The 22,717-nt window shown below is 41.2% G+C and overlaps 1 protein-coding gene and 1 long non-coding RNA gene across 2 annotated transcripts; both read left to right on the top strand.

The window, feature by feature from the left end:
- Window positions 1-2,386: 2,386 nt before the first annotated feature.
- Window positions 2,387-12,461, top strand: LOC118495111 (NLR family CARD domain-containing protein 3-like). Its single transcript, XM_036001535.1, has 8 exons — window positions 2,387-2,541; window positions 6,154-6,228; window positions 7,797-7,858; window positions 8,212-8,328; window positions 8,640-8,728; window positions 10,310-10,366; window positions 10,454-10,520; window positions 10,636-12,461. The coding sequence occupies exons 1-8, from the start codon at window positions 2,387-2,389 to the stop codon at window positions 12,459-12,461; spliced, it is 2,448 nt and encodes an 815-aa protein (XP_035857428.1).
- A 2,633-nt stretch (window positions 12,462-15,094) lies between these two features.
- On the top strand, window positions 15,095-22,243 carry LOC118495008. The gene is made up of 3 exons (XR_004897303.1): window positions 15,095-15,204; window positions 22,062-22,108; window positions 22,232-22,243. It is a non-coding gene; the product is annotated as an uncharacterized LOC118495008 (long non-coding RNA).
- The last annotated feature ends 474 nt before the right edge of the window (window positions 22,244-22,717 follow it).

Below are 22,717 nucleotides of genomic sequence, written 5' to 3' on the forward strand. Positions count from 1 at the left end.
TTTGGGGTTTCTTTCAACCAAATTGTCAAAGAAAATAACAATGATGGTTCCATACAACGCTCTTCACAAGTCAAATAAATGATCAGTTCACTACTTTCATTGAATTTGGGTGTTTTAATAGATGTTTATAGCATTTAAAAAAAAAATTGACAAAAGAAAAGTGTCAAAAATGTTTAAAAAAAGCTTCCAAAAGGCGGGAAAAAAATGTCTTTGCGTCGACTTTGTACATAATATCGCCACGCGAAAAGTTTGCTTTGCATTTGGTTTGAGAACCCAGAAACAGAAATCCATGACTACGTATAAACACGGAGAATAATTCAGTAAAGTGTGAATATGATTCGTCCTCTGAAGTCTCCGGCTTCACCCTAACCCAACAAACATCAAAAATCAACATAGATTGAGGAATTTTCCTGATCTTTACCCAAAATACAGAATATAATTTAATTGATTCAGAAACAAACACATGCGATGGCGTCTCCCTCCACAGACGCCGACTCTGACCGCTCACGGATCAGAACCCAACGACCGGTATTTGGAGACAAACAAACAAACAAAAGACAACATTATGCAGATTAATTTACGGCAACTTTCAAGTCAATTTATTTCATACAGCCCAAAAAACACAAATCCCAAATGTGCTTCGAGGAACTTTACACTCTGTACAACATCCTCTCAACATGTCTTTACCAGGGTAGGAATGTAACTAAGTACATTTACTCCAGTACTGTACTTAAGTCTCAATGTTGAGGTACTTGTACATACTGAGTACATACTACTCTCTACTGATGTCTCTCTACATAATACTCTCTACTGTTGTCTCTCTACATACTACTCTCTACTGCTGTCTCTCTACATACTACTCTCTACTAGGGGTGGAACGGTACACAGAAGTCACGGTTCGGTTCATACCTCGGTTCAGACATCACGGTTCGGTTTGGTACAATGGAGGGAAAAGCAAAACAAAAATGCAGAAGGCAATTTTTTTAATTGTGCTCAGGCTGTCCACTGAGCAAGCTGTAACAGCTTGAAGTGTATAAAGTAAGATGTAAACGGTAAACAATAAGTACCCTGCATCATCTCCAGACTCCATCTGTAACTTGTAAACAAAATAAGACAATCAGCTAGTAGTGTGATATGGGAGACAAGCGCTGCTCTCATATGTGAATGCACAGAGCAGGGATGTTAAAAGAGCAGCTTCGGTTACACAGAGCAGTTGACGAGTTTTGATGTTAGCTTCACACGCTAACGGCGAAGCTAACAGCTAACGGCGGAGCTAATAGTGGAGCTAACAGCTAACGGCAGAGCTAACAACTAATAGCGGAGCTAAGAGCTAACGGCTGAGCTATCAGCTAATACCGGAGCAAACAGCGAAGCAAACGGGCCTGGAGGCCATTTGTGGTCGAGGCAAGAAGGGATACAGCTACGTCCGTGTTTGGTTGTATATGGAAAGAACTAGTTTGCTTCGTGTGGATTCACTGGACTCGACATGTAGGCGGAGCTCGGGAGTTTCAGAGCTAAGGGCAGGGCTACAGATTAGGTGTCCCTAAAGAACCGCGTGTCTAACAGTAGTTCCGCATTACATTAATTAATTTGCACGCAAGTTTTATTTATTTTTATACCGTGTAAATTCATGTACCGAACCGAGACGCCCGTACCGTTTCAGTTCAATACGAATACATGTACCGTTCCACCCCTACTCTCTACCATTGTCTCTCTACATACTACTCTCTACTGTTGTCTCTCTTCATACTACTCTCTACTGTTGTCTCTCTACATACTACTCTCTACTGTTGTCTCTCTACATACTACTCTCTACTGTTGTCTCTCTTCATACTACTCTCTACTGTTGTCTCTCTACATACTACTCTCTACTGTTGTCTCTCTTCATACTACTCTCTACTGATGTCTCTCTACATACTACTCTCTACTGTTGTCTCTCTACATACTACTCTACTGTTGTCTCTCTTCATACTACTCTCTACTGCTGTCTCTCTACATACTACTCTCTACTGTTGTCTCTCTACATACTACTCTACTGTTGTCTCTCTTCATACTACTCTCTACTGCTGTCTCTCTACATACTACTCTCTACTGTTGTCTCTCTACATACTACTCTCTACTGTTGTCTCTCTTCATACTACTCTCTCCTGCTGTCTCTCTACATACTACTCTCTACTGTTGTCTCTCTACATACTACTCTCTACTGTTGTCTCTCTTCATACTACTCTCTACTGTTGTCTCTCTACATACTACTCTCTACTGTTGTCTCTCTACATACTACTCTCTACTGTTGTCTCTCTACATACTACTCTGTTTGGATCGTTTCCTGTTTCTAAAACGTGAGGATTTTTACCCGTTGGAAGATGCACGTCTGCAATATTGCACGATGAGGACGACAAAGGCGACAAAGGCGACAATAACCAAAAAGCCCACCAGCAACACGATGATCCCGAACAGAATATTGAAGGATGAGTTGCCTGAAGAAGAGGAGAGAAAGATGAAGATCAGGAGGTTTGATTTCACACGATATCACTCTCACAGGTGCGTTGTTACTGTACAGGGGAGACCAGCAGGTCAAAAGTTGCAACACATTCTCACTCCCATTGGGTAAAATATGGACACAGACTCACACACACACACACACACACACACACACACACACACACACACACACACACACACACAAACCCACACACAAACACATTCACAGACACACACACAACACACAGACAGACACACACACATATAGACACACACACACACACACACACACACACACTAAGGCCTGGATACCCGACCCGAGCCCGACGGGTCCCGACGGGTCCCGACGGGTCCCGACGGGTCCCGACGGGCCGGGCCAGGTTCGGACAGATATTTAGAAATGATGGTCGGGTTCGGGCCGGGCTCGGTCACATCAGCGCGATAAGGCATTTGTTGTAAAATGGTGCAGCAGCTCCTTTAAGAGAGCTCAGTGTGTGTGTAAAGTGGGCAGAAGAGAGATAGAGAAAAGAGGAAGCAGACGTGTAGATGCGACTGGAGCAGAGTTGGTGAATAAGTTTAAGTTTTGTACACAGTGTGTGCGGTGTCCGAGATAAACTCCAGACTGAAAACCAAGTTCATTCATCTGCTCACCAGAAACGGGATTTTAACCCCAACGTTATATGACGTCGGCCCTGGAGGTAACGAGTCTCCCCTGGTTTTCTGATCACGGTCGGAATCGAAGCAAGCAGGAATGTTAACACATTGAGCATTTTAAATTAAACAGCTTATTAACGTGCGCTTGTTCCCCCGTGTGCGCTGATGCGCTCATCTGTTGACATTTCCGAATGCCTTCCAGTTGCTTAATAAAAGCGGGCTTTCCACACAAACAAACGTACATATGTCATTAGTATGAGAAAAAAACACAACGAGATTTTAACTGTGTCGGGCTCGGGCCGGGCTCGGACATAAATATCATAATGCCTGACGGGCTCGGGCCGGGTTCGGTCACGGCTCTGTCGGGCTTGGGCCGGGTTTGGACGGAAAAATTCGTACCTATCCAGGCTCTAACACACACACACACACACAGACACACACACACACACACACACACACACACACACAGGTACGATACACAGAGACATCGTAGCTTCAGCGAGAGGTCATCCATGAGACTTTGAAGTATGAAGTCTTTCTAATGACGTATTTTCAGTCTTATACTTCAACAGTTCAACAATAAACTGAGACTTTCTTGACTTGTGAAATTATCTCTTAAACTGATGAACATCATATGTGTAATTCATGGCTCAATTCAAACGGGATCACAAAATAATTTATCTTTCCCCGTTCACTACCGTTCATATTCTTTCAAAAGATGGACCAGAAGTAGAAGGGCGGGACTTCAGCTCTCTATTGGGGCAACGCCTAAGGCAAAAAAGTTGTTTTTCAAACATAGTTTTTGCTTTTTTTTAACCCTTTTTGTCAACATTTTTGGTGCTTGTATATGGTAACGTTACTCTGTAAATACTACTTTGAAATCCCACGCTGATGTTCCATCATATGGCCCCCTAACGTTGGCTTTACATTTCATCCTAAGTGGTTTTAAAAAGGTCTTAAAAGTTGGTCAAAAGTTGCAAACTGTCACACAAAAAAGGTTGTTTTTCAACGAATTCTTTTTGCTTTTTTTTCAATATTTTTGGCACTTTTTTCTACTATAACGTTACTCCGTAAATACTACTTTTCTTGGTTTAAAATCCCACAATGATGTTCCCTTATATGACCCCCTAAAGTTGGCTTTACATTTCATCCCAGGGTTTTGTAAAGGTCTTAACTGTAACTGTGAGAACCCCGAGGGTACCCTGCCTCCATCTCTCCGCCTCCTTTATTACAGAACTTTATTTAGTAAATCTGAGTGAAGTCAGGTGATCGTCTAGTTGAGTCTGCCACAGTTTTATTTTTATTTTGTTGTAGATTTTTCTACTCCCCGTCCCTTTCTTCCCTTTCTCTTTCACTGTGTGGCCTGCTGTGTTTTTTTAAAACCTGCTGAATGCCTTTTTAAAAATGTTAAAAAAATAAATAAATACCTGAAGGACGAGGCGAAAGAAAATCCACCTTTAAGATGGAACTGCTGTTTCCAACGTTACCATAGTTTAAATATCAGGGATCCTGGAGACGAGACAAACCCAAAACGCTCACGGAAACGTGTTCAAAGTTTAGTTCACGGTTCAGTCAAACTACAGCTGCAACAATACGTCGATCGACAGAAAAATAAGTCATTTTTTCACACACAAATGACAGAAAATGTTTTTTTAGACTCTAATTCGTGTATTTCTTCTCAGGGTTTACAGCAGTAAATGTGTTAGTTAAGGCGGTAGGGTGGGGTTACCATCTGACCTTTGGGGGGCTTGTTTGTGCGATAGACTACAGACTCTGTACTACATTTAACAAGATAATTTAGAATAATTATCTTACCTCGATGCGACAGGTTGATTGTCGTCTGTCCAAATGCCAGTTTTCTTTTTCTTTCTCCCCGGATAAAGAATGTTTTGGTGAACGATGATAGATAGCTCGATGACATTCAACCACCAGATGCTGTTCAGACGCATCACACAATTCAGACGCATATCACATATTTAAAGATTGTGAAAACTGATTATTTTCCAATTCATGGCACGTTTTTTATTATTTTTTTGTTTTGTTTAATGCGTTCTGCAGAGAAGGGAGACTGGCGTTGGTCACGGTTTGGAATGAAAGGGAGAAAACAGGACAGAGTAACACGGCCAGCCTGGTCGCACAGGATTACGTGAAATGATCACGAACTGTTAACAGCTCATTACGTGGTGGTGGCACGAAATGTGTGAAAATCCCTTGTGGCCACCACGGAAAACACTGCCGATGTAAAGTCAATGAGAAGATGACGTAGCATTAAGAGCGACTACGGTAGCGAGTAGTATGTAAGGAGACCGGGGATCGTGTCCCTCATGTCACGTTACCTAAAGTTTCTTCTTTTCTGTCCCGTTCTTCTCTCGTGTCACTGAACCGTAAGCCCACCCACGACCTTTTCCTGAACTTAAGGGGCCGTGTTCATTTCACGGAACTCTGTGAGATCAGGTTAAACACGGCAGATATCACTCATATACATTTTATTTATTTATTTATTTTGATGACGTAGTTAAGACGGCAGGCGTGTGTTGCTCAGGCGGCCGCCTGAACTACAAAGTGCTGCGGGAAACCCTGCTGCTTCTCTGTTTTATATCATCTTAAACTGGAAATCTTTTGAGTTTAGGACAAACAGAACAAGATATTTAAAGACATCAACTCACTTTTCTGACATTTTGGAGACTAAATGATTAATTGATGAAGAAAAAGACCCTCATTATCGGGCAAAACTTAGAACGTCTGTTGGGTCAAAATCAGGATTCGTCCCTCGGATTCGTGTGTGTATGTGTGTGTATGTGTGCGTGTGCGTGTGCGTGTGTGTGTGTGTGTGTGTGTATGTGTGTGTGTGTGTGTGTGTGTGTGTGTGTGTGTGTGTGACCTCCATAGACGTGTGGAAAGTCCCTTGTGTTGCATTCACAGGACAAAGGAAAAAACAAACACACACTGACAACAACAACCACAGTTACACAGAGAGAAGAAACAAAGCTCTTATTGTGAAAATCTGCTTCCTGTCAGGTGGAGCTGTGACTCATCAGGAAACAACTCACCTGAGTTCTTCTCCGTCAACTCTTCTGACTGTTTGAAGAAACTGTAAGTTGCTGTTTGATACGTTAACAACACGTTAGTCTTTGGTCTCTTCAGGGTTAGTTTCTGGCTCTGTAAAGTTAAATATAATGTTTCTACTTCATTTCTTATTTCCTGAGAAAGTTTGGACGACTCTTGTGTTGAAGATAAATCTACATGTTGTAACATGAACTACTACAGAGGAGGTTTTAAATACTTTGCCAGGTGTTTATACATCTGTCTGTCACAACCGTGAGGCTGCAGTCAGGAAACTTTACAGCTGTGTAGCTGAGATCTAAATAAAGGCCGAGTTTGAAGATGGGGGGGGTCTGAGCAAGGGGGGAGGAAGTAGGAGGGGAGGAAGTAAGGAAGGGCCAACTTTAAGCCCCTGGCCTGATTTGGCCAGTGTGAATCTATCATTAGATGGCCTCTAGTTATTTCCTTTCTCCTGCTGTCAGAAAACAAACAGTCGTCTCCACCAGCGTAAAGTCAGACACAATAGGACTCTACTGTTTCCTCTGGAACCTTTCAGAATAAAATGTAGTGACAAAAATGCCTCTGTTACTGTTGTAGTGATGGGTGGAGGAGGAGGAGAAGTGTATTTATGTCATTATTTTACAGTCTACACAGGACAGAAAGGTGAGATTGATTGTCATAATGGAGTCTTGTCTCCATTAGAGGACAGAAAGATGACATTAGTCCTGGAGTCTTTCCAATGTTCCTGTTCTCCCAGAAAGATAATGAATGACAGAGCAGGATGAGCAGAGAGCAGAAATCATTCAGTCAAGAGATTCAGACTTTATTTCCTGCTTGATAGCTTCTAATTTCTCCAGCAGCTTCTGTTTCTGGAGATTGTGAGAAAAGTGGTCGTCCTCTCTTCCTAACAGGACCCATCAGAGACCAGACCCTGCTGATCCTGAACCTGAACCTGAACCCAGCTGTGTGTCCATGAAGAGTAACCGGTCCATGGAGCCACCGCTACTTTAAGAAAAGACCTGTAAGGGAGAGGAGAATAGAAATGGAGGAGAGGCTACTTGAAATGGAGGAGAGAGGATTGATGGAGAGACTTGAATGGCAGAAGGAGCGAATTGCAATGGAAAGGGAAATTGAAATGTTAAGAAGAAGATTGAGGTGAGTTGTGAACATCCAGCAAACTGGAACGAGTCTCATTGGATGGAACTACGTCCCGTCTGGGTTGTTTTTTGTTTTTTTTTGTAATTTTGAGGAAAGAAAGTATTGTAGTTGATGACTGAAATGAGAATATTTTTGTAAAATAATTTCCTGTCTCACTCAAAATATCTTTCTGTTTAGACAACATTTTGAAATATTATGTTTAGATTTTTTTAAATTCTGATTTCAAAAGATATTTTTATTGAGTTTTAGACAGAAAGTAAAGCATTATTGGCATTTAATTGTTAATAATTAGGCCTACATACATATTCATATTAATATTATATTTTATGCACGGAGACTTTAACTGAACATGTGACCCTGAATAAATGTGTTTTTCTATCAGGACCCAGCAGAGACCAGAGTCTCCTGAACCTGGACCTGAACCTGATCCTGAACCTGAACCCAGCTGTGTGTCCTTTAAGAGCGACCGGTCACAGGGACGCTCTATTAACTTTAAAGGAGAGCAACCCTCTCCTGAAAAGAGGTAAGCTGTTAATATTAAAATATTACTGAATCATGTTTCAACTGTTATGTACCCAGAGAAGTTTTTGGAGTTTATTTTCAGCATCTTTCTTCTCCACATATATTTATATTCTCACATCTGAAAGTTGTCCAGTTAAACCAGTCTTCAACTCTTGACTTTAGGTAAATATTGGATCTGGTTTGGTCCAATATATTCTCTGGTGTTTTAACTTTTTAACCCAGTTTTTTGTGAAGTTTATTGAACATCTTTGTGTTAATCTTGTTTTAGTTGCTGTTTGTATCTCCAGCAGTTTTTGTTTCTGAATAATAAAAAGTGAATTTCCATCCCTGTTGGTCTTACTCTCTGTGTAACAGGATCCATCAAAGACCAGACTCTGCTGAACCTGAACCCAGCTGTGTGTCCTTCAAGAGTGACCGGTCATATCAATACTTCATGGATTTTAAAGGTCAACAACCCTCTGCTGAAAAGAGGTAAGCTGTTAATAATATTATAATATTGCTGATTCAAATTTCAACTGTTATGTATCCAGAGAAGTTTTGAAATTTATTTTCAGCGTCTTTCTTCTTCACATATATTTATATTCTCACATCTGAAAGCTGTCGAGTAAGACCAGTCTTCAACTGTAGATCTCAATGTAATATTGGACCTGGTTTGGTCCAATATCATCTGGTGTTTTAGCCCCTTTAAAAAGCATTTTAAATCTCCCATAGCCATAGGGTAGGATAAAAATCATGAATGGCAAAATTCTTCCCAAATGTTCTTTTCCAACTGGGAATACCAGGGGGATGGTTCGGATGTATGAGAGATGCAGAGTGCCCTTTCCAGGGTAACTTCATCTGCACATCCCCCCTGGAGAACCAGCGACTCTTGGTAAGTGTTTGTGTCACCTGGGTCAGGATAATATTTACCATGAGAAGACTTCTGCCATTTGAGTTTGGACACTTTCAGGCCAGTTCTCAGTGAGTGGGTTCATGACCAGCCCCCCCCCCCCCCTTGACATTTTTACTGTATTCCACCAGAATCAACCATTTTCCCTTTGTAGGCATGAAATTATTGTATTTTTGCCAGTTATATTATGGAGCTGTGTGTGTGTGTGTGTGTGTGTGTGTGTGTGTGTGAGAGAGAGAGTTTGTGTAAATGTAAGCAAGCACTGATCATTTTAGGGGTGAAAAAATGGCATCTTTTGAAGGATGCATTTCATGTTTTTATTCAAGCACCTCTTCAAAGACACATGAAATGCATCCTTCAAAAGATGCCCTTTTTTCACCCCTAAAATGATCAGTGCTTGCTTATATTTACACAAACTCTTTCTCACACACTGACACACACACACACACACACACACACACACACACACATACACACATACACATACACATACACACACACACAAACACACACAGCTCCATAATATAACTGGCATAAATACAATAATTTCATGCCTACAAAGGGAAAATGGTTGATTCTGGTGGAATACAGTAAAAATATCAAATATCACCACTTTTGGTCAAAATGAAATGCTATGTAAAAAATACTAATGCAATCAAATACATTTTTTTGCTAATCTTTGACATATCCAAGACTCTAATCTCCACCAATGCCCCATCTCCATATTATTAATTATATGGGAAAAAAAATCATTTTTTGTGTTTTTTTTTTAATATATAATGAAATACTTCAAATAAATAAACTTGCATTTAAAGGGTTAAAATCCTGAAAATGATTGAATGTTTGGTAGTTTTGAGCAAGGTAGAAGTTGTTTAAGCAGAAAACAATATTGATATGATGATTTAATAGCAGTTTTTGTGTGCGTGTACATTTTTTCCACGAAGGTGTCCAGAGGGTACAAAATGAATCAATCAAGTATAAAAAAACATGTAAGAGTGAAAAACACTGGATTTAAAAATTTTGACCAAAAAGAAAGGTTCTGACAAAATTTCATGCCATAAGCAGTAACACAGCAAAAATTATCTCAAAATGAAAAAAAAAAAAACTTACGTACAAAAATGCCTGAAGAGGGCATGAGGGTTAATTCTTAGTTCTTTCTGTTGATTCACAGTGGGATCAGCAGCACCTCCAACACTTTCATGTCAGGGGAAACCATCTGATTCAATGTTGTAATGAACACTTTAAGTCACAGGATCTTTACCTTGTGTTTGTCTCTGTGTGGACAGACATGATGTGAGCTAATTCTTCCTGATTCCTACACAGAGTGGACCAGGAGAGCTCAGAGGTTCCCAGTGGTCAGTCTACCCAGCAGCATCAAACACACCTGGACTCCATATTTATGGTCTGTACATGTACAACAACTACTTTTACATCTATTATGTTCACAATCATCTCCATGCAGCACCTTTCAGACCAGTGGATTGTCAGTCTGTCCAACAAGTATCTGATGTTTGCTTCCATGATTTTGTTTGATTGTGTCATTCATATAATCTTCTGTTCCAGCTGCTGGAGGAGAACATCTGTACTTTTGTGAAGAATGAGCTGAAGAAGATCCAGAAGGTTCTGAATCCAGATTACCCAGAATGCTCAGAGAGTCAGAGGGAGGATGAGGATGAGCATGAAGAGCAGAGGAGCAGCAGAGAGGCATTTCTGAAGATCACACTGCACTTCCTGAAGAGAATGAAGCAGGAGGAGCTGGCTGACCGTCTGCAGAGCAGTAAGAGGATTTCTCTAAAGATTTAACTTACTGGACTAATGGGACGTTTACTAATGTCTCCAGAGATGGACCAAAATATGTTTCTGTTTTCTTTACAAAATTACTTAATGAGATTTTTTATTATGTATTCATTCAGGAAGTTCTGCTGGAGTTTGTAAATGTAAACTCAAGACTAACCTAAACAAGAAGTTCCAGAGTGTGTTTGAGGGGATTGCTAAAGCAGGAAACCCAACCCTTCTGAATCAGATGTTCACCGAGATCTACATCATGGAGGGAGGGACTGCAGAGGTCAATGATGAACATGAGGTCAGACAGATTGAAACAGCTTCCAGAACACCAAACAGACCAGAAACAACAATCAGAAGAGAAGACATCTTTAAAGCCCCACCTGGAAGAGATGAACCAATCAGAACAGTGATGACTAAGGGAGTGGCTGGCATCGGGAAAACAGTCTTAACACAGAAGTTCACTCTGGACTGGGCTGAAGGCAAAGTTAACCAGGACATCCAGTTCATATTTCCTTTCACTTTCAGAGAGCTGAATGTGCTTAAAGAGAGAAAGTACAGCTTGGTGGAACTTGTTGATCACTTCTTCAGTGAAACCAAAGAAGCAGGAATCTGCAGGTTTGAAGAGTTCCAGGTTGTCTTTATCTTTGACGGTCTGGATGAGTGTCGACTTCCTCTGGACTTCCTCAACACTGAGATCCTGACTGATGTTACAGAGTCCACCTCAGTGGATGTGCTGCTGACAAACCTCATCAGAGGGAATCTGCTTCCCTCTGCTTGCCTCTGGATAACCACACGGCCTGCAGCAGCCAATCAGATCCCTGCTGAGTGTGTTGACATGGTGACAGAGGTCAGAGGGTTCACTTACCAACAGAAGGAGGAGTACTTCAGGAAGCGATCCAATGACAAGAAGCAGGAAAGCAGAATCATCTACCACATCAAGACATCACGAAGCCTTCACATCATGTGCCACATCCCAGTCTTCTGCTGGATCACTGCTACAGTTCTGGAGGACATGTTGAAGACCAGAGAGGGAGGAGAGCTGCCCAAGACCCTTACTGAGATGTACATCCACTTTCTGGTGGTTCAGTCCAAACTGAAGAACATAAAATATGGTGGAGGAGCTGGGACCGATTCAAACTGGAATGAAGAGACAAAGAAGATGATTGAGTCTCTGGGAAAACTGGCTTTTGAGCAGCTGCAGAAAGGCAACCTGATCTTCTATGAATCAGACCTGACAAAGTGTGGTATCGATATCAGATCAGCCTCAGTGTACTCAGGAGTGTTCACACAGATCTTTAAAGAGGAGAGAGGACTGTACCAGGACAAGGTGTTCTGCTTCGTCCATCTGAGTCTTCAGGAGTTTCTGGCTGCTCTTCATGTCCATCTGACATTCATCAACTCTGGAGTCAACCTGCTGTCAGAAGAACAAACAACATCGTGGTGGTCTGAAGTGTTCAGAGACAAATCAACACGTTTCTACCAGAGTGCTGTGGACAAGGCCTTACAGAGTCCAAATGGACACCTGGACTTGTTCCTTCGCTTCCTCCTGGGTCTTTCTCTGCAGACCAATCAGAATCTCCTACGAGGCCTGATGACACAGACAGGAAGTAGCTCAGAGACCAATCAGAAAACAGTCAAGTACATCAAGACAAAGATCAGTGAGAATCTGTCTGCAGAGAGAAGCATCAATCTGTTCCACTGTCTGAATGAACTGGATGATCGTTCTCTAGTGGAGGAGATCCAACAATACCTGAGTTCAGGAAGTCTCTCCACAGATGAACTGTCTCCTGCTCAGTGGTCAGCTCTGGTCTTCATCTTACTGTCCTCAGAAAAAGATCTGGACGTGTTTGACCTGAAGAAATACTCCGCTTCAGAGGAGGCTCTTCTGAGGCTGCTGCCAGTGGTCAAAGCCTCCAACAAAGCTCTGTAAGTGTGATTTATTCATCATTAAATACTCTGATATCTTTCAACAGGAGTTAAATATAAATAACTTGTGTCCTTCCTGTTGTCTCTCCAGACTGAGTGGCTGTAACCTGTCAGAGAGAAGCTGTGAAGCTCTGTCCTCAGTTCTCAGCTCCCAGTCCTCTAGTCTGAGAGAGCTGGACCTGAGTAACAACGACCTGGAGGATTCAGGAGGGAAGCTGATCTCTGTTGGACTGAAGAGTCCACACTGCACACTGGAGACTCTCAGGTCAGATCAAGAACAATAATCTTTGAAAAAAAACAGTGTTGAAAAATACTTTGGAAACATTCAAAAAATGTGAATGTTTCCAAAGTATTTTATTCTGATTCAGAATCACTTCATAAAGAATGAAATCTGAACTTTGGCTGAGATCAACAAATAATTTGTATTTTAATATTTTGACTTTGATTAATGGACATTTCTTTATTTCTGATTATACAAAAAGTTCATCTGACCAGACAACCTGATTGGTCTGCTAGACATTTAGAACGTACTCAAAATAGCATGACAGCACACCCTGTTGTGCCAATAATGACGTTAAATCAAACCCTCTCGTGTAATACTGCTTAATTCAGTCACGATTAATTATCATGTTTCCAACTTGTTTAGAGTAGAGCAGCAGATATTTAAACATGCTGAGAAAGGATTTCATATTCTGTATCACCAAAACTCCAGACTCAACATATAAACACAATTGTTATTTGTCCTCTTCCATGACATTTCTCTAAACTTTAAGCTTTATTCTCATTTAAACCACCCTTCTCATGTCAGGATTTAAAATTTAGCAATTCGGAAATCTTTTAATGTTTCCAAAGCATTTTGTTCTTATTTATAATATGTTGTAAAGCACAAAGTATGAACTATGGCTATGGCAGTTTTTTTTTTATCTTATGTGAATTTAAATACTGGATGTCTTTTTACTCCTCATTCAGTCACAATTAGTTATAATGTTTACAACTTGTTTAAAAAATGGATATTATATTCTCTATCACCAAAAGTCCAGACTTAACATTTAAACACAATCATTATCTGTCTTCTTCATTTGTCCCTCCAACAAAGCTCTGTAAGTGTGATTTATTCATCATTAAATACTCTGAAATCTTTCAACAGGAGTTAAATATAAATAACTTGTGTCCTTCCTGCTTTCTCTCCAGACTGAGTGGCTGTAACCTGTCAGAGAGAAGCTGTGAAGCTCTGTCCTCAGTTCTCAGCTCCCAGTCCTCTAGTCTAAGAGAGCTGGACCTGAGTAACAACGAGAACAATAATCTTTGAAAAAAAAACAGTATTGAAAAATTCTTTGGAAACATTCAAAAAATGTGAATGTTTCCAAAGTATTTCATTCTGATTTAGAATCACTTCATGAAGAATGAAATATGAACTGTGGCTGAGATCAACAAATAATTTATATTTTAATATTATGTGACTTTGATTAATGGACATTTGTTTATTTCTGATTATACAAGAAGTTGCTCCGACCAGACAACCTTATTGGTCAGCTAGACATTTAGAACATACTCAAATTAGCATGACAGCACACCCTGTCATGCCAATAATGACATTAAATCAAACTCCTGTAATATTGCTTAATTCAGTCACGATAAATTATCATTTTTCCAACTTGTTTAGAGTAGAGCAGCAGATATTTAAACATGCTGAGAAGGGATTTCATATACTGTACCACTGAAAGTCCAGACTCAACATATAAACCAATCGTTATTTGTCTTCTTCTATGACATTACTTTAAACTTTAAGCTTTATTCAATTTAAACCCCGCTTCACGTCAGGATTTAAAATTTAGCAATTTAGAAATCTCTCTTCCTTATCACTCATTCAGTCACAATTAGTTATCATGTTTCCAAGTTGTTTAGAAAAAGGATTTTACATTCTCTATCACCAAAAGTCCAGATTTAACATTTAAAAACAATCGTTATCTGTCTTCTTCATTACCGTCCCTCCAACAAAGCTGTGAAAGTGTGATTTATTTCAACAGGAGTTAAATATAAATAACTTGTGTCCTTCCTGTTGTCTCTCCAGACTGAGTGGCTGTAACCTGTCAGAGAGAATCTGTGAAGCTCTGTCCTCAGTTCTCAGCTCCCAGTCCTCTAGTCTGAGAGAGCTGGACTTGAGTAATAACGATCTGCAGGATTCAGGAGGGAAGTTGATCTCTGATGGACTGAAGAGTCCACACTGCACACTGGAGACTCTCAGGTCAGGATTCATTAACCTATTCAACTGATAACCATTTAAAATCTGACTAACTTTAGTTGATAAAACAGCTGCTTTGTGTCTTTTGATACGATAAACTTGGGCAGTAGTTAATAATTATATAATTATTAATTCCTAGACTCAGAGTTACTTTCCATGAGGATGTTTCATTGTTTACTTTTGTTGTTAAATAGTTAAATAGAACAGATGATTTTAAAGGTGCATTCTAAATCTGACCCAAAATGTACCTGGACAACAAACAAACATAAAACTAACACATGGCTCCACATGTTGACAGAGGGTTCCTGTGTGTTGTTCTGTGTGTTTGCAGTCTGTCAGGCTGTCTGATCGCAGAGGAAGGCAGTTCTTCTCTGGCCTCAGCTCTAAGTTTCAACCCCTCCCATCTGAGAGAGCTGGACCTGACCTACAATCATCCAGGAGACTCAGGAGTGAAGCTACTGTCAGCGGGACTGGAAGATCCAAACTGGAGACTGGACACTCTCAGGTACAAACACTGATGAATATAAAAAGGAGATATTTGTGTAGGAAGTTTTAAAGGAGTACATCTCCAGGAACTAAAATGATGACTTCCTGTTGTTAATAATTGATGTAGTTTGGACACATCTCTGTATGTTAAAGGAACTGTCCGTGGTTCAGTTTCAACTCGACAGAGAGGTCCAGGACAGGTTTAGCCTAGCTTAGCACAAATCAATGTGCTTTCTACGCTGTGAGAAGAGTGTGTGGATGAAGCATTACTATTTCTGCAAACTAGTTAGCTAGAGGTTTAAAATGTCAGTTGCCGGTGCTGCATGGCTCATGTGATCGATCAGAGACGTATACCGACATCCAGACCAATTATTTCTCTAAGTTCCTCTTGTGCTGGGAGAGTACCGGCTCTAAGTTCAAAAAGTCCCTCAAAATGCTCTTTCCTATTCCCTGCAGTGCAAACACAATATATACATGTGTGTGTGAGAGTGATGAAATGTTCATGTTTCCCAGACAGAGAAAGGTCCACTGTTGCACCAAATGCTCGCTCTTGGGGGAATTGTTGGGTCTCTGTAAATGATAGTGTGGCAGTGGCGCCGGCAGCCGTAATCCTGTACGCACTGTACACTCTATCTGTAGGTCAGAGGTGGACCGTCAGGGCCAGCAAGGCGTTCTCTGCTGGCCAAGAGATTGTCAGAATCAGAAAATTATATTTTTATAAATCAAGGCCTAAAATAAAGAAAATATGTATTTTCAATATTGTTTACACTGCAAGTTCATTTACATTTTTAAATTTTTTAGTGAAAGCATTTTACTAGCTATTACTGCTTGCTTAAGGTGTTAAAGATTTGAGCAGTGTCAGTGGCCGCTGTGCCTTTGTGTGTGCATGGTGACACGTGTGTGTTAAGCCCGCACTGCTTGGCTCGAATTTGTGGCGAGGCCTGTTGATCACTGATTGGGTTATATGTGTTTTTGATTTCTTTATGGTCACCGTATGAGTAAATATGACCCAGACGCATAACTATCGGTAAGCAGGGTATGCGGTGCTTAAGGGCCCGGACCAATCAGGGGCCCGCGTGATGGGAAGATATTGATTGACAGCCGGGGCCCCCTATCACATTTTCATTACTCGCGACAATCCCAGCAGTCCCACGTGCACTCTGACAGCCAGTGACCAAGCGGGAGTGAGAACTGGTCAAATTCATTTCCTTGTTTTTGATATGAAAACGAGACCGTGGACGAGACACCTGTGTGACTCGAACATTTTACATTTACCAACAAGACGTACAGCGAAAGACCATCCAAAACATTTCAGACCGTCCTGCCAACCTGTATACATTTTAGCATCAATGTACGCTGTAACGATATTTCACTATAAAGTCGCTGAAAGTTGCTGCTGTTTCAATCCTGTCGGCTTTTTGCAGTGGGCAGGGCTACTTCATTCTCCCCGCGACTGATGCGCGCGCACACACACACACACACACACACACACACACACACACACACACACACACACACACGGTGGATGCAGGAAAAACCACAGATGAGACGTACAGGATGACCTAAATTGAGGACAGTTACGCTCGTTATTGTAAGTGCAATGATAAGTTAAAGTCCAATAAGTACTTTATCAAACCGTATGAATGTGTTTCCCAGGCCAGGAGGAAATTAACTAACAATGTAAAGATCAACAAGCCACTGACAGTGACAGATATGTTCCTATTTGATTCATTCAATAAATTATCATTTTTTGTCTTAAATCCACCAGCCATTTTCATATTATACCAACATTTGCAGCATGCTGAGCCTTTTTGGTAAGGTTCCTAGGAAATCTCAGCCCAGAGTAATTAATTAATAGTAATAATTATTATTCTCCCCAAAACAAGTTTCCTTTTTATTTTTAAAGAACTACACAAAAGAAATCGCAACTTTTTTTGCAACTTTCACTGTCTCTCGCAACTTCATTGTAACAAACAAACAAACAAAAGACATCGCAACTTTTATCGACATTTTTTACAAAAGCTCCCGTGAAATCAGACATTTTGGGCCGCAACAATCTCAAAAAAGGCCGCGAAGTCCTGGAGGGACTGCCCTTGTGTGTTTTTTCATGTGTTATGGTGTGCATTCACCACTGTTTTTTTGTTGTTGTGGTGTGCGTAGGCTACTCCTGATTTTGGCAGTCATCTCATCTCTTATATGCTGTGTCTCAATGATCCTATCCTGTCCTATTCATGGTAGCCTACTCGTGGACATTGTGCCGTCATCACGTGCTGTAGTAGAGGGGGCCGCCTTGATAATCCTGCTTAAGGGCCCGGTGTTGGCTCGTTACGCCACTGATATGACCGGTTGTTGTGGGTTTGTTTTGGTTTCTTTGGTAATTGCATTCATTTTGACTACATGTGATGCAGCATCCTGTCATACTGAGTGAAAGTGATGCTTCAGTCAGCGTGTGTTCATGTCTCTGCAGTAGTGTATTAGGTGTCTCTAGGTGTTGAGCCTTGTGTTAAATCACGTTATTCCACACGGTAATGTCCTAGTGTCATGGTCAGGTTATTCAAAGGTGATTTAATGCTGTAGGATAGTACTGAAGGCCCAGGTGTAAAATACACGGCCCGCCACTGCTGTAGATAAACTGCTGGTTTCTATGGACGCTGCTATCGCTGAACCCACGGATCTAGCATGTTGTTGGTATCATATGTGTTTACATGGACATGAATATTCCAGTTATTCTTGATCATATTCAGGATGTGATGTTTAGGCTACATGGCACACAGAGAAATCAGGTTATTCACATCTCCGTACATGCTCACCATCAGCTCTCTCTCTCTCTCTCTCTCTCTCTCTCTCTCTCTCTCTCTCTCTCTCATGTGAAGATAATGTAACAATATGAACAAAACTAACAACAACATGAAAACAAGAATATTACAGTTGTGTGTGTGTGTGTGTGTGTGTGTGTGTGTGTGTGTGTGTGTGTGTGTGTGGGGGGGGGGGGGGTTGTCACTCACTGTTCCTCAAAGTGTGGCAGGTAAAGACATATTCTGCTGCTAGACTGCAGGGTGGTATTTTAGGAAGGAAGTTTAACAAACTCTGAGTGTAACCCTGATGTCTGAGTAGATTTACCCTGAGATGGAAAGTCAGAGATGATATGAGTTGGTTCAATCAACTCAGAGTAGGTTCACACGCGTGCACCACCACAATAAAAAGGCAGCATGAATGGAGCCATGATACTACGATTCACCATGGTAACAAACACAAACAAACGGGTCGGCAGAAATACTCATGCGCACATACAGAGATTTAAAAAAAAAAAAGCAACACAGCAGCTGCTGCAAAAGAGAGAGAATTTGCGTGGGAGAAAATTGCTGCTACAGTAAATGCGTATATTCCAATATAATGTATATCATATTTAATCATAAGGATAGCCTAATATTACTGGTGAAGTGGTATTGAACCTATAATCTATTTCATTTAGGTGCAATCCTGCGGACGAAAAAGTCCCATTCTGAGGCTGCAGCACCATCATTATCAGAATTATAATCCATAATCTTTTATTTCAAAGGGTTTACATCATTCACCTGCAATCCTGTGGAACTCCTTTTAAAAACGTTTAAAACACGTTTCAGAGCCAGTCACACTCTTCTGACGGCGCTTTGCTACAGTGGCTTTACTACAATGCTCCGCATCACCAATGTTGTAAAGACATATGCCGTTTGCAAAAAAACATAATGCGACACAAATAATTTGCTGGGATGTAAGAGCGTAGATGGGTGACGTTAGTGATATGAGGAAGGATAAGGTTATGTAGCCTAGGCTACATAACTGATCGACTGGGAAGAAAAACGATACCGCTCAAATAGGAAGTTATCTAAAAATTAAACTGTCGGGGCTCAATATCATCTCCCGACGTATGTTTAACTTAACTTCCAGTGGAACTTATTTTCAGTCCTAAATAATTGTAATGTGTACAGTGGTCTAATGTATGTGTTCCTAACGTGAAGCTGTATGTGTTTCCTTGAGATCTGGATCTTTTTTGAAAAGTCATTATCTTTGTCTTTTGAGTGTTTACTGCCAGGGCCCAGGTCTGGCAGTACTGCTCCAGCAGGTCCAGGTTCTGCTGTAAGCCCTGTTCTGTAGGGGACAACAGAACCAGGTCATCTGCATAGAGCAGGAACTTGATCTCAGAGTCGTGTAGAGTGAGACCAGGTGCTGCTGATGTCTCTAGGATGGTGGCCAGCTGGTTAATATAGATGTTGAATAGAGTGGGACTCAAACAGCAGCCCTGTCTCACTCCACGCTTCTGACTGAAGAAAGATGTTCTTTTGTTGCCAAGTTTAATACTGCACTTATTGTTAGTGTACATTGATTTAACAATTTGACTATTACTCGAGACATTGGGTGTTTCTCAATTTCAAGAATGCAAAGAACAGACTTGTGTTCTTGGGGAGGACGTTCTTGCTGGTTGTTCCTGGACGAATGAACCCGCAAGTTCACAAGCACAGAAAATGCTGTTAACAGTTTGAGACGATGAGTTCTTCCTGTTATTGCTCAACACCCCCAGCACAGAGGCTACCTGCAGGGCTCCGAAATAACAGCTAGAAATATAAACCACTACAATATAACCACTTTGTATTAAAACAATCTTCGGGCAAGAAAACCTCATAATGCTACAACTGCTGCAATAATATTGAAAAATAAAACTTATTGAGCTTTAATTTTACTGTTTATGGTTTAGCTCAAACATCCCTTACTTATTCAAAAGAGTTAGCAGAGTTAGCTGTTGTGTTAGCAGAGTTAGCTTTTGTGTTAGCAGGGTTAGCTGTCGTATTAGCCAAGTTAGCTGTTGTGTTAGAGGAGTTAGCTTTTGTGTTAGCAGAGTTAGCTGTCATGTTAGCACAGTTAGCTGTTGTGTATGAGGAGTTATCTGTTGTGTTAACAGAGTTGTGTTAGCCAAGTTAGCTGTAGTGTTAGCATAATTAGCTGTTGTGTTAGCAGAGATAGCTGTTGTGTATGAGGAGTTAGCTGTAGTGTTAGCATAATTAGCTGTTGTGTCAGCAGAGATAGCTGTTGTGTATGAGGAGTTACCTATAGTGTTAGCATAATTAGCTGTCGTCTTAGCAGAGTTAGCTTTTGTGTTAGCAGAGTTAGCTGTTGTGTTAGCCAAGTTAGATATAGTGTTAGCAGAGTTAGCTGTTGTGTTAGAGGAGTTAGCTGTTGTGTTAGCCGAGTTAGATATAGTGTTAGCAGAGTTAGCTGTAGTGTTAGCCGAGTTAGATATTGCGTTAGCAGAGTTAGCTGTTGTGTATGAGGAGTTAGCTGTTGTGTTAGCATAATTAGCTGTCGTCTTAGCAGTGTTAGCAGAGTTAGCTGTTGTGTATGATGAGTTATCTGTTGTGTTAGCAGAGTTAGCTGTAGTGTTAGCATAATTAGCTGTCATGTTAGCATAATTAGCTGTTGTGTTAGCACAGTTAGCTGTCATGTTAGCACTGTTAGCTGTTGTGTTAGCAGAGATAGCTGTTGTGTATGAGGAGTTAGCTGTTGTGTTGGCAGAGTTAGCTTTTGTGTTAGCTGAGTTAGCTGTGGTGTTAGCAGAGTTAGATATAGTGTTAGCAGAGTTAGCTGGGGTGTTAGCAGAGTTAGATATAGTGTTAGCAGAGTTAGCTGTGGTGTTAGCAGAGTTAGATATAGTGTTAGCAGAGTTAGCTGGGGTGTTAGCAGAGTTAGCTGTTGTGTTAGCAGAGTTAGCTGTTTTGTAAGCAGAGTTAGATATAGTGTTAGCAGAGTTAGCTGTAGTGTTAGTATAATTAGCTGTTGTGTTAGCAGAGATAGCTGTTGTGTATGAGGAGTTATCTGTAGTGTTAGCATAATTAGCTGTTGTGTTAGCAGGGTTAGCTGTTGTGTTAGCAGGGTTAGCTGTTGTGTTAGTAGGGTTAGCTGTTGTGTTAGCAGAGTTAGCTGTCATGTTAGCAGGGTTAGCTGTCGTGTTAGCAGGGTTAGCTGTTGTGTTAGAGGAGTTAGCTGTGGTGTTAGCAGGCTTAGCTGTGGTGTTATCAGAGTTAGCTGTTGTGTTAGCAGAGTTAGCTGTCGTGTTAGCAGAGTTAGCTGTAGTGTTAGCGGAGTTAGCTGTTGTGTTAGCAGAGTTAGCTGTCGGTGTTGTAACTTGTAGACGTCCCTAAGCACTCGTCTTACTGCCGGTAGCAGCAGAGAGCAGAAGCCAGCAGGCAAGTCTTATTTAAATAAACTCCTGGTGTACTTACAAACTTTCCAATCCATCGTTTTATGAGTACATAACCTGTTTGTACTACTGTAGAAGTTTGGTATCATTTTGGGCGTTATTAGTGGGGTAACTTACGAGATACACTCTTGGATCCATTAGCGCCTGCACTAAGCTAACCAGCTGATAACGCTAACTCTCCAAATGTTGGACCCAGGTGAAAAAGCTTCTGGGGGTGTTTGGCTCGAGGTCGTGGTGCAAAGGACCCTCGGGGGAAATTACTCCCAACCATCACTTTAACATCTGATTTATTTTAATTTAGTAGGTTTATCTCAGTTTAAACTATTTATTTGTTATTTCTGTAGAGCTTCAATCAAACATGTCTACTATTCTTCTTCTCTCTCTCTCTCTCTCTCTCTCTCCCTCTCTCCCTCTCTCTCTCTCTCTCTCTCTCTACCTCTCTCTCTCTCTCTCTCTCTCTCTACCTCTCTCTCTCTCTCTCTCTCTCTCTCTACCTCTCTCTCTCTCTCTCTCTCTCTCTCTACCTCTCTCTCTCTCTCTCACTACCTCTCTCTCTCTCCCTCTCTCTCTCTCTCTACCTCTCCCTCTCTCTCTCTCTCTCTCTCTCTCTCTCTCTCTGAGTGATGTAATGCTCCTCCTTTCAGGGTGGAGCCTGCTGGAGTCAGATATTTGACACCAGGTCCATGGAGATGTAAGTCTGTTTTTAATTTCATTCATCAAACTGTGACATCACTCATTAAACCCTCTGATGTCATCATCCACGTGCTGATTGGTTAATAACTGCAGCTGTGTTGTGTCTCCTTCTCTCCGTCAGATTCCTGTGAACTCACACTGGACACAAACACAGTGAACAGAAAACTCAAACTGTCTGACAACAACAGGAAGGTGACACGTGTGAAGGAGGATCAGTCATATCCTGATCATCCAGAGAGGTTTGACTGCTGGTATCAGCTGCTGTGTAGAGATGGTCTGACTGGTCGCTGTTACTGGGAGGTCGAGAGGAGAGGAAAGGTTAATATATCAGTGAGTTACAGAGGAATCAGGAGGAGAGGATACAGTGATGACTGTGTGTTTGGATGTAATGATCAGTCCTGGAGTCTGATCTGCTCTGATGATGGTTACTCTGTCTGGCACAATAACAGAGAAACATCCATCTCCTCCTCCTCTGTCTCTAACAGAGTAGCAGTGTATGTGGACTGTCCTGCTGGCTCTCTGTCCTTCTACACAGTCTCCTCTGACTCACTGATCCTCCTCCACACCTTCAACACCACATTCACTCAGCCTCTCTATCCTGGGTTTG

The sequence above is a fragment of the Sander lucioperca genome, chromosome 5, assembly GCF_008315115.2.
Source record: "Sander lucioperca isolate FBNREF2018 chromosome 5, SLUC_FBN_1.2, whole genome shotgun sequence".
Taxonomy (NCBI): domain Eukaryota; kingdom Metazoa; phylum Chordata; class Actinopteri; order Perciformes; family Percidae; genus Sander; species Sander lucioperca.

Bases quoted from the DNA above. Each gene is read 5' to 3' on its own strand.
- LOC118495111 (XM_036001535.1), top strand. From the start codon at position 2,387: ATGAGGACGACAAAGGCGACAAAGGCGACAATAACCAAAAAGCCCACC. The intron at 2,542-6,153 runs GTGCGTTGTTAC...GCTTCCTGTCAG, and splicing joins ACACGATATCACTCTCACAG to GTGGAGCTGTGACTCATCAG. The intron at 6,229-7,796 runs GTAAGTTGCTGT...GTGTCCTTTAAG, and splicing joins TCTGACTGTTTGAAGAAACT to AGCGACCGGTCACAGGGACG.